The 10,089-nt window shown below is 34.0% G+C and overlaps 1 protein-coding gene across 1 annotated transcript; it reads left to right on the top strand.

Annotated features, from left to right (window-relative positions):
- The first annotated feature begins 2,476 nt into the window (after positions 1–2,476).
- LOC144841120 (fibrocystin-L-like) lies at positions 2,477–3,632 on the top strand. Its single transcript, XM_078697309.1, has 3 exons — positions 2,477–3,032; positions 3,184–3,380; positions 3,561–3,632. The coding sequence occupies exons 1-2, from the start codon at positions 2,825–2,827 to the stop codon at positions 3,315–3,317; spliced, it is 342 nt and encodes a 113-aa protein (XP_078553435.1). The 5' UTR covers positions 2,477–2,824; the 3' UTR covers positions 3,318–3,380; positions 3,561–3,632.
- Positions 3,633–10,089: the final 6,457 nt, after the last annotated feature.

The raw sequence follows: 10,089 nt of genomic DNA, 5'->3' as shown, positions 1-10,089 counted from the left end.
TGTAGTAGTACTCTGGTATGTAACTTCAGCATTAATTTTACCCAAAACATCCATTATTTGTCCAGTGTACGTACGTAGCTTAACTGACGATGGTTCAAGTTTTCTTTCAGGCCATAATTGCCTAAATTTCGTCTGCGACATTATTGATACCGAGGCTGTTGTGTCAATTTCCATTTCAGTATCCAAACCATCTAACAGTATCTTAACTTTGATGATGAGGTGGAGAACTAGACGTGGTCTTTGTTCCAAATAATTCTTCATACATTTCTGTAGCTATGTTGCTTGGTTCATCGCTTGGCTCATCTGCCACAACATTTTTAACTGTTTGGGGCTTCCCCTTCTTTTTGCTAAGACAAACAGATTGAATGTGTCCTACCTTGCTACAATAATGGCAAGTTGTTTACTTAAAATAACATTTGTCTGGCAAATGGTTATTCTTTCCACAGCGAAAACATGGTTTCGACTTCTTATTTGTATTTGATGTAAATTTTGACTTCTTTTTGTAAGCAATTTTGTTTACATTTTCAACTGCAGCTGCAGAGGTTGGCTGTGCCAGATCTCTTACATTTCTTGTTGCAGTTTCGATGCTAGTTGCAATTTCAACAGCTTTTTCCAGTGTCAGTGCTTTTTCTGCCAAAAGACCAAATTCCGTGATTACGGACGCCAAAAACTAGACGATCTCGTAACATTGTATTGAGCGAGGCTCCAAAGTTACAGAATTCTGCCATCGATCAAAGCGATGCCATAAATTCAGGCACTGTTTCATTATCACGTCGAAAGCGTGAGTTGAATTTGTATCGCTGTACAATTTCACTAGGCACTGGACTGTGATGCCCATTCATAGCTGTTACCAGCTCATCGAATGTTTTATCCTTGGGTTTTTCTGGTGTAACCAAATTTCGTAAAAGCTTATAAGATGATGGGCCAATAACTGTTAACAGTGTTGCTTGTTTCTTCTCCTCTGTAGTAATTTCTTTTGCCTTGAAATACAAGTTACTTACTTACTTACTTGTTTTCATAGCTATCCCCAATATTGGGGACATTTCGCCGTCATTGACATTATGTTGACATAGCACAACTTTTCTTAATTTTATGAGAGACGTTAATTTTGATGAGAAGGTCATGGAACAATTTTAAAAACAACTAAAAACCTGGGACCTGTAACCCTTGGTAGGGACCCTGACGGGTACTCTCCCTCCGGGTGAAAGGGATCCCGAAACTCATCGGTGGGCAGGGGCGCTCATCTCCCTGTTCAGGACTATTCCTGATGATTACCCAACCTATTTACATTTAAAAGTTAAAAGTTATGTTATTCCTGATTCTCCATACGAGTGGGATAGAGATCCGAGACGTGGACTTAAAATTCCTTATGATGAAAAATGTCCACATAAAGGTTGGTTGTCTGCTTTAATGTTGAATTTTAGCTTTTGTAAACTGTGATTCTTCCCTAAATCTTTCCTCCTATTAAAGTTGCACTCTTGAAACAAGACCAGTCCATTCACCGAGACTGGGCACGCAATTTTATTGTGGCATCCCTTTTTTGAGAAGTAGGAGAATCACTGTGTTGTAGCTGTGATCTTTTATATAATCTGCTCTTTTCATTAAGGTATCATTGGTACAGAAGACTGCATATGGCATGAATCTTGGCAGGCTTTTGAATGCTATGACTATGATTACGCTATGTTGATTATTGAAAGTCTTGATCCTGACACAGAATTACGACGTCTTCACCAATCGTCATTGGGTCTAACGGTTATGTTGATTTGATCAATGGACCACAAGATCACGGCTGGTGTCATGGGTACACATGTCAAGAGCGCATCAGCACATTTATGTCTATCGTTGCAATTGGAGAGACTTATGAGATGTATATGAGAGTTCAACGAATCCTCAAACGTTATGACTTCATTTCCTGAACACAGCTCCAGATCAGAAAATAGTTGTCGGCATCTGGTATGCCAATCCTCAACGCTTAGATGTGTACCATCAAGGTCACTATGTCATGTCAAATAACGGGCAGCTGGATGGAGATATGTTTCTATACAATACAATACAATACAAATCTTTCTTTATTCTGGAAGTACTGGTCTCCCAAAAAATACAAGAAAAATAAAAGTAAAAGCTATATTAAAACTATGTACAATAGAAGTTATACAAGATGTTTAAATTCAACTTGACTAAGTGTCTCATAATTTTTACGGATATGTACAGGAAGATTATTCCATAAGGTTGATGCTCTATAATTAAACATTCTCTTTCCATAAATATTGTTCCATGCTGGAACATTTAGAGTTTTTGTTGATTGACTTCTTGTATTTTTTGTGTGAAAAGTGTCCATAAATTTGAATAGATTTGTTAAATAAGATGGTGCTAAACCCTGTAGGCATTTAAATAGCATAATTAATAAATCATTTTCCCATCTGTCATGGACACTCTTCCATTTTAGTGAGGACATCAATTCTGTTATAGGGGTGTACATATCAGCATAAAGAATGATTCTAGCTACTCTATTTTGAAGTACTTGTAGACGATTAACAAGTTCTAAGTTACAATTTGACCAAACATTACTACAGTAATCAAAACAAGGTAATACTATTGCATTAGCAAGTAGTCTTAAAGCAAAATTTGGAATATAATATCTTAATCTACGAATAATACCGATACGTTGTGATACTCTAGAAGCTACTTGTTCAACATGCTCTTTCCATGACATAAAAGTGAATCAAATGTAAGTCCAAGATATTTAAAATTGTCAACTCTTTCGACATCATTGCCATTAATAGAAAGAGAAATATGGGTTCCAGAAGATCCAAACGATCAGTTCATGCCAACTCCTGACTCCAGCATTTATGGCGAGAACTATTGTGATCGCGATTGGCAGACTCTTTGGATACTTATACGTGGTAGTGACCCAATTGACATCATCACTACACCGGTTATAATGGTTGACTTTGGTGTGGCTCCTGTTGATGTTGACGACTTCTATGAAGAAGATCTTGTTAACAATCTTGCCAGTTTGGTATATATAATAAGTAAATAGCTTTCTTTAACCATATTAAAGTATCACATAATCTATCCAGATTTCTTCTTTTTTCAGTTTCATATGTTTAGAAATGAGTTGAATTTTATTTAATTACCTATTCTTTTAATATCTAAACAATAATTAATATTTTTTCCTTACAGGCAATTCAACCCTTGAACATGATGAGTTAGTTAACCTTCAAGCAGAAATTGTTAATGCAGCACAAACCGGTACTTTGTACGAGAGTCTTGAAGTTGAGGTTATTAGCAATGACCGATTCTTCTCCCCCAGCTGAAGACCCAACAAGGGGTGTGAGAGCAACAAATACAACAGGAGGTCCAAGTACAGGCAATGAAACGTAAGTCACATTTTAAGAAGTAATGAGTTGAAGTAGAGTTTTCTGTAGAGTTACGGTAGTATAGAACTGGCTTGTATCGTCTTGTCCAAAGTCTTAAATTGTATTCTCATGTGTGGCGTGCAACAAACATAACCATAATGCCTATATCATTACAAACCAACATAACTAATTGGTTCACAGGTATTCTGAGAAGCAAGCTGAAGAAGAGGCATCTAGTGACCAAGGAGTAGAAATCATCTATCAATTCCAAAGCACAATGAGTATACGTTTACGGCTGATGCTATGGAGAACCATCCATTTGAGGTTCAGCCTTGCATCTCTATATTGGATACCAGTGTAGGTTTTAACACAATTCTTTCTAAACTCCAATATACTGTAGGCTATCAAGCTTTGGTAATACACCATAGGTTTGATACAAATATTCTACGAAAAAAAGGAATTATTCAATGATTTTTTGATTTTTTCAGGCTGAAATTGTGCAAAATCTGGGACATTCTTCACATCCATGGAAAATGCCCAGGAGTATCTGATGCAGAGCTCATCAGCAACAACACTGTAGATATAATCCATGGCTGGGCCAACTTCACTGATCTTGCCATTAATCTGTCGGGAAGTGGTTACTTCTTTGAATTCAGCATTGTTTATTCCAACTCATCCACGCTAGAAGGTATCAACTCAACAGAGTTTTCTGTCATTGAGGGTGTTTTCCACATATCAATCGCAGATCAACAGTAAAAGTTTTGGAGAAATTTAATGTTCAGTTTAATCTAATTGAAGATTTTACAACGGATATTGCAGAACATCTGGATTCCAAGGTTGGTGATTTTTTAATTAATTATAAGTCATTTTCAAATTGTCAATGCAGTTCTCTCTCTAATTAACCATCCATCTTCTATTTAATACTGCATTATAATTCAAAAATCACCATCAATTGTAGACTAGTGACGTATCCAATCTAAGAGCAACTTCTTTTTGAAGACTAACAGTCCATTTCAAATTTTCAATGCAGGTCTCCCTCTATTTAACCCACTACCTTCTATTAATACTTCCCCCTACCCCAATTTTAAAAGCATCTTCAATTGTAGACTATCGTATCCACTCTAAGAGCAACTTATGTTGAAGACTAGCCAAAAGTACCTACAAGTCACTCCCATAAAAATCCAATTACAGACTACTTTCAAATTTGATTTCATCGGCTGTATAAATCACCTCAAATTAAAGACAACCTCCAGAACAATTGGATAAATATTGGTCAAACATTGGTCAAACAAGGATAAATATAATATTCTAGGCTTTTCCTTAGGCTTTTTGTCTGGCACTTACTTGTTTTGGGTTCAGGCAGTCTTTAATTTCAGTATTTTGCAACTTAATAACAAGTTGTGTTAAAATACTTCTATAAGGGAACATATTAAGTGGATTGTTTTTAATAACAGATAATGATCACAAATCACAGGAAAGTGCTAGATATGCACAAGCATGTGATGCGGTATATGCCCAAAATAAAAAGCAGGCAGCAGAGACTTCGAGGCCACAAGAACAGCCAATAGCCAAGGACATATCAACCTTGAAGAATTATAATGCAATTGCTGTAGTTGCGGGTGAAAACGTTAAACACGGCACATCTTTTTAAAAAAAAAATAGGCATTGTTGCTGGTACAATGCAAACTTCACTCTCACAAAGCATAAACACCTTAAAAACCAGAATCTCGCCAAAACCTAGATTATCTCAAAATATTTCCTGCCCTTTATATAGTTCGTACAGCTTATTACCCTCACAGTACATATCTTTTACTTACCTGTTCTGCCAGTAGGTAATTGAAAAATCAGCAAATTTTGTCAAATTAACAAGTGGCAACACTTGTACAGGTAAGAAGAATAAGAAAACTTAATTTTTTTTAATTAATTATTTTATTGTGTTTTTCTATAGGAGATAACCCAGAAGCCTAGAAGTAGAAATGAATACTTTTACAGGTAAGCTTTAATATAGTTTATAAACAAAGTATGTAAAATGAGAATACTTCTTTTGCTAATAGAAGAGACAATTCCAGAGTGCCATAAAATCAAGACCATATATTTGTTGCTTCTAAACATGGAAACAAATTTTATGGTAGATCTTAAGTTCTTCAATGCAATCAGTGCAATCAAAGTACTTAATGTACAGATATATATTAGGAATATATTAAATTGTTAACTTTTCATTTATTATTGATCAGCAGATGAAACTTTTAAAGAAGAAGAAAACATCACAGGTAAGCTTATAAAACATTACTAATAAAAATCTATACCAGCTGGTGCTGAGGTGAGGTGAAATTAAGATTGACTCTTTCTATGAAGTTCTTTTTTAGTGTTAAAATTAATTAATCCATGTCCCATTTTCCATTCCAATCTGTCCCTGTGTCATAAGAAATGTTTAAGAGTTGTGCAACTGTAGATGCCGGAAATGGCACTTATCAGACACAAATTAGATTTTCGTAAACATTACATTCTTAACATTTTATTGTTGTTTATCAGCAGATGATGCTGATAATTATGGACAACTAGAAATTGCCACAACATCAGGTTAGTCTACTACAATATTAGCAGCAAAACATTTGAAAACACAAATGTACAATGTATCAAGAACGAAAATGTATAAAATATTAATGTTATAAATTGTTTTTGTTTACTACTATAGGAGATGACCTATACAACCATGACGATCTCACAGGTAAGTTTATATTTAAAAAGGTTCGTTCTTCACATGCCAAAGAGCATTCAATTGGTTAAAGAGCAGTGCATATATATGATTAGACTGGGTTCCAGCCCGTAAATTGTAAAGATAAATAATTTGGCACATATGGTATGATAACCTACGTCATTCTTATCGGATGTTTGCGGGCATGCAAATCGATTTCTTCACATATTTCCCCAGTGCGTAAATCTGAGTATTATATTATACGTATAAAACGCCATATGTGCCACAATTTACGGGCTGGAACCCAGTCTAATATAGGATGGATGTCTGAGGTTGTCATATGTAGGCCTATACTTCTGTATTTAAGCATTTTAATTGGAATATTGTTGAACATTAAAGGGAAAGAGATCAATATAGTGTTATTTTTGAACAAGTACAGTACTACAGTAGTTATAAAATATGGGCCGGTTGTTGGTCGCAAATATTCAATTTCTCGATTCCAAGTGGATAGCTGTCCTAAAAATAGGACAAATTTAGGACAAATACACCTGTAAGAGATGATAGAATAATTGCATTTTTGTTTTTCTCATTTTGCAGGCAAGAAAGAGGTAGCGAAATTGTTGACATCAAATCCTGGATTCTCAATTCAAAATTGGATAATTATAAGGATGAAAGTTAAGAATGAAAAAATGATGCTGATGAGTTTTTGATTTTAAAAGGTTTGAAAATAGATATAACATAACGTATGTTAACGTTCTGATTGATATACTTGTTTTTAATAGTGTTACCATATCAATTTGTCAGGCTGTTGCACCTAAGGGCGCGTTTATACAACACGCTATTACACACATATTCAACACGCCTACGAGAAGTGTGTTCTATAACATCGAAGAGATTCCGTGTAATGAGATTTTAATTGCAAAAAAGGCTACTTGGCTGAATCCTAACATTTTGTGGATTACTGGTTGCTGTTATTATTATAAATAATAGTGTAATTTGATATTTGGGCTACAATAGTCTATAGATTATAGCATGGATTAATTAGTTTAAACTAATTGATACATGGTTATATACTACAAGTTGATCAATTTGGAAATGTTTGCAATATTAAAAGTGTAATTTGATATTTGGGCTACAATAGTCTATAGCATGTATTAATTAGTTTAAACTAATTGATTCCGTAAATCTTCTAATTGTAAATTTTTTGATTGTTTTTTAGGGTGGGTTACTATTAGAAGTGGGGGGGGGGGGGGAAAGGGGGATTACTATTGGAGTAGTGGGTTATTATTACTAATCTTAAATTAGGCACCTGAAAATAGTAACCCACCCCAACTTTTCCGGTCAGCAAATCATAGAAAAATAATAAAACAGTACGAATAAATAAATTTGTTTGAACTTTATTTTATAAACTCAAAAACACTCAGTCCTCCCGAGATCAACATGCATTATCTCCTTATTTTCAAAATATTGCTGCATAATAAACGACCAGTCTTAATGTCATTTTTTCAATAGTTTTTGTGACTCTAATAATAACCTCCCCCATGGGTTACTAGTAGTAGTAGTGTGTTATTATTATAGATTGACTTATAAGTTGGGTTACTACTAGAAGCGGGGTTACTATTAGAGTGTGGGTTACTATTAGAATTGACGGTACATGGTATAATACAAGCTGATCAATTTGGAAATGTTCACAATATTAAAGTGTAATTTATTAAGTTATTCAGTGATTAAATATTTCAAAGTATTTCAGCTAGAATGTCAATGTTTCTAATTTATTTTTCTTTACATTATGATCATTTATTTATACATAAAAATCATCACATATAAGACAAGAACAATTGTCCTGCAATTGATCCTGCTGGAGATAGATTTCATACATGTTAAAAACGTCAAATGTTTTTAAAAAAATTACCGGTATGAATATGAAAATATGAAGCACAATTAGTGTAGTATGTTCCTTAATAAAATTCTTAAAATTAATACTAGTGTAACAGACTGAAATTAGGAACTATCCAGTGTATGTTAGATTCAATTAATAGTATTCCTAACACAGTACATTACTGTAGCAGCTTTGAGCGAGTAGCCAGATTTCTAATTCTTACATGATTGTACAGTAGAACAAATCATCAATAAAATAATCCAATACTTTTACTGGATTTGGACATCAGATGAATCTAAAGATGTTAAAAACCACATGGACAATTGTTATTTAAATATTTTCAACGTCATGACAATACAAATTACATATTTAGAATATGACATCAACTAAGAACAATATAGCCATAGAAAATGAGAAAAACTGCAACCAGCTGCCCAAGAACATTTACTCCATCAACACATCAGACACTAGGCCTATATGAAAAGGAAAAAGACATTATTAATGTTAACACAACGAGTACCAGACAACATAACTCTTTTGGGATCATTTCAGCCACCAGTTATTGCGGCCGTCAGTTACGCCAGTACATTTTTTATTTTTTTTATTTTACATGTGCCAATAAGTATGTGTGATTTTTATAAATAAAGTTGTTTTGTTTCCGTTTTGGTTTTATTCTGCAATTTGTGTTTTTTAAATGTTGGAAATTAGTTTATTTATTATTAGTTACCATTACCAATATTAATAATTAATATTCATTTTATCGATAACAGGATTATGGTTTCTGTATCAAGTTATAAACTCCGAGTGCATAAGAAATGAAGAAGTACAATTAAAAAAACGGGAAATATTGTGTTTATGAGATGAGCCTTGTTGTTTTGGGTATCATGTATAATAATGATATGCAGAAATAAGAAAAGACGTAAAAAAAAGAAATATACGATTAATTATTATAATTAATCATTAAAACTAGATGTTAGATTAGTAAAATTTGTTTTGTATTAAGACACATTGATTAGTATTTATCGGCTGTTTAATAATTAATTAATATTTACTATATTCATAAAAACATTGCGCGGCTGATACTTGACTAGATACTAAACTAGTTTAATGGCCATTTAGTTCTGTGTTTATTTATGGCTATTTGGAGGCCTCCTTTTGTTTGGTGCGCATACAAAAGTGGGCCCGATCATCCGTTTAACAGTGGTGGCGCCAGTGGGGGGGGGGGGGGGGGGCCCAATACTATTTGTTTTGTGTCGCATAAACGGGGACGCGCCACTCTTGATTACGCAAAATGATAAAAATGGCTGTTTTTCAGGTGTTTTTCTGCTCTAGAAATTCCAATAGTTATCCAATAAAGTTATATAACCTACCAAATTGTTTGATTTGATAAAACCTATAAGATGGCACCAATTATAAGTACAGTAAACGGTTTGAACCATCGGCAGAAGGCAAAATATACACTGTTGTACTCAGCGTGAATTTCGGTTTTTTACATAATATTGGAGGCACTTTATACTTCAAAGATCTGTAGCGCCCTCAGAATAAAAGTAAGCACGTTATATTAATTATCAATCGATTCGGAATTCAATTTGCTGTCTATCTATATAAGAATAAATTTGATTGGACAAAAGTTGTAACCGGCACAAGCTCTTTTTATTATGTGGTCTAATCAGGACAAGCCTTACAGGAGCTTTGGAAAAGCCTGTCTTTACCATAGCGCATTCCGTTTCGATTTCCCGCTTCTCTTGTTGGATGTGTGTGTCAGGTATTTTGTAAAATTGTATTTAAAAACATTATGTATTGCATATATAAGTTATATTAATGAACGTTGACATATTCATAATACTTCTCGTCTATCTATTAACTCAAATCAGTGTACTACATTAATGAATTCATGATTTTAAATTGTCCTTTCTGATGCTAGGCTTCAGTGTACGATACGACATTGTTCAAGGTACTTTACGGACCAATCCATTTATACGTGGGGAAGTGACTCCACGCTATACATGCTGTGCAGCATACCATAAGCAAAGAATTTTAAAATATGGTTACTGAATTTGACGATTTATGTATATATTTAGGCTTAGGTAGCCTACTCCTATCCCCTATAGGCTATGATTTCGTATTATTAATAACGTTGACAACCCTCGCTAAGA

Source organism: Antedon bifida, chromosome 4 (genome assembly GCF_963402885.1).
Source record: "Antedon bifida chromosome 4, ecAntBifi1.1, whole genome shotgun sequence".
NCBI lineage: Eukaryota > Metazoa > Echinodermata > Crinoidea > Comatulida > Antedonidae > Antedon > Antedon bifida.
This window is presented reverse-complemented; position numbering and strand designations above follow the sequence as displayed.

Coding starts and splice junctions, on each gene's coding strand:
- LOC144841120 (XM_078697309.1), top strand. CDS start 2,825: ATGCCAACTCCTGACTCCAGCATTTATGGCGAGAACTATTGTGATCGC. Junction 3,033..3,183: donor CAGTTTGGTATATATAATAA/GTAAATAGCTTT, acceptor TTTTCCTTACAG/GCAATTCAACCCTTGAACAT.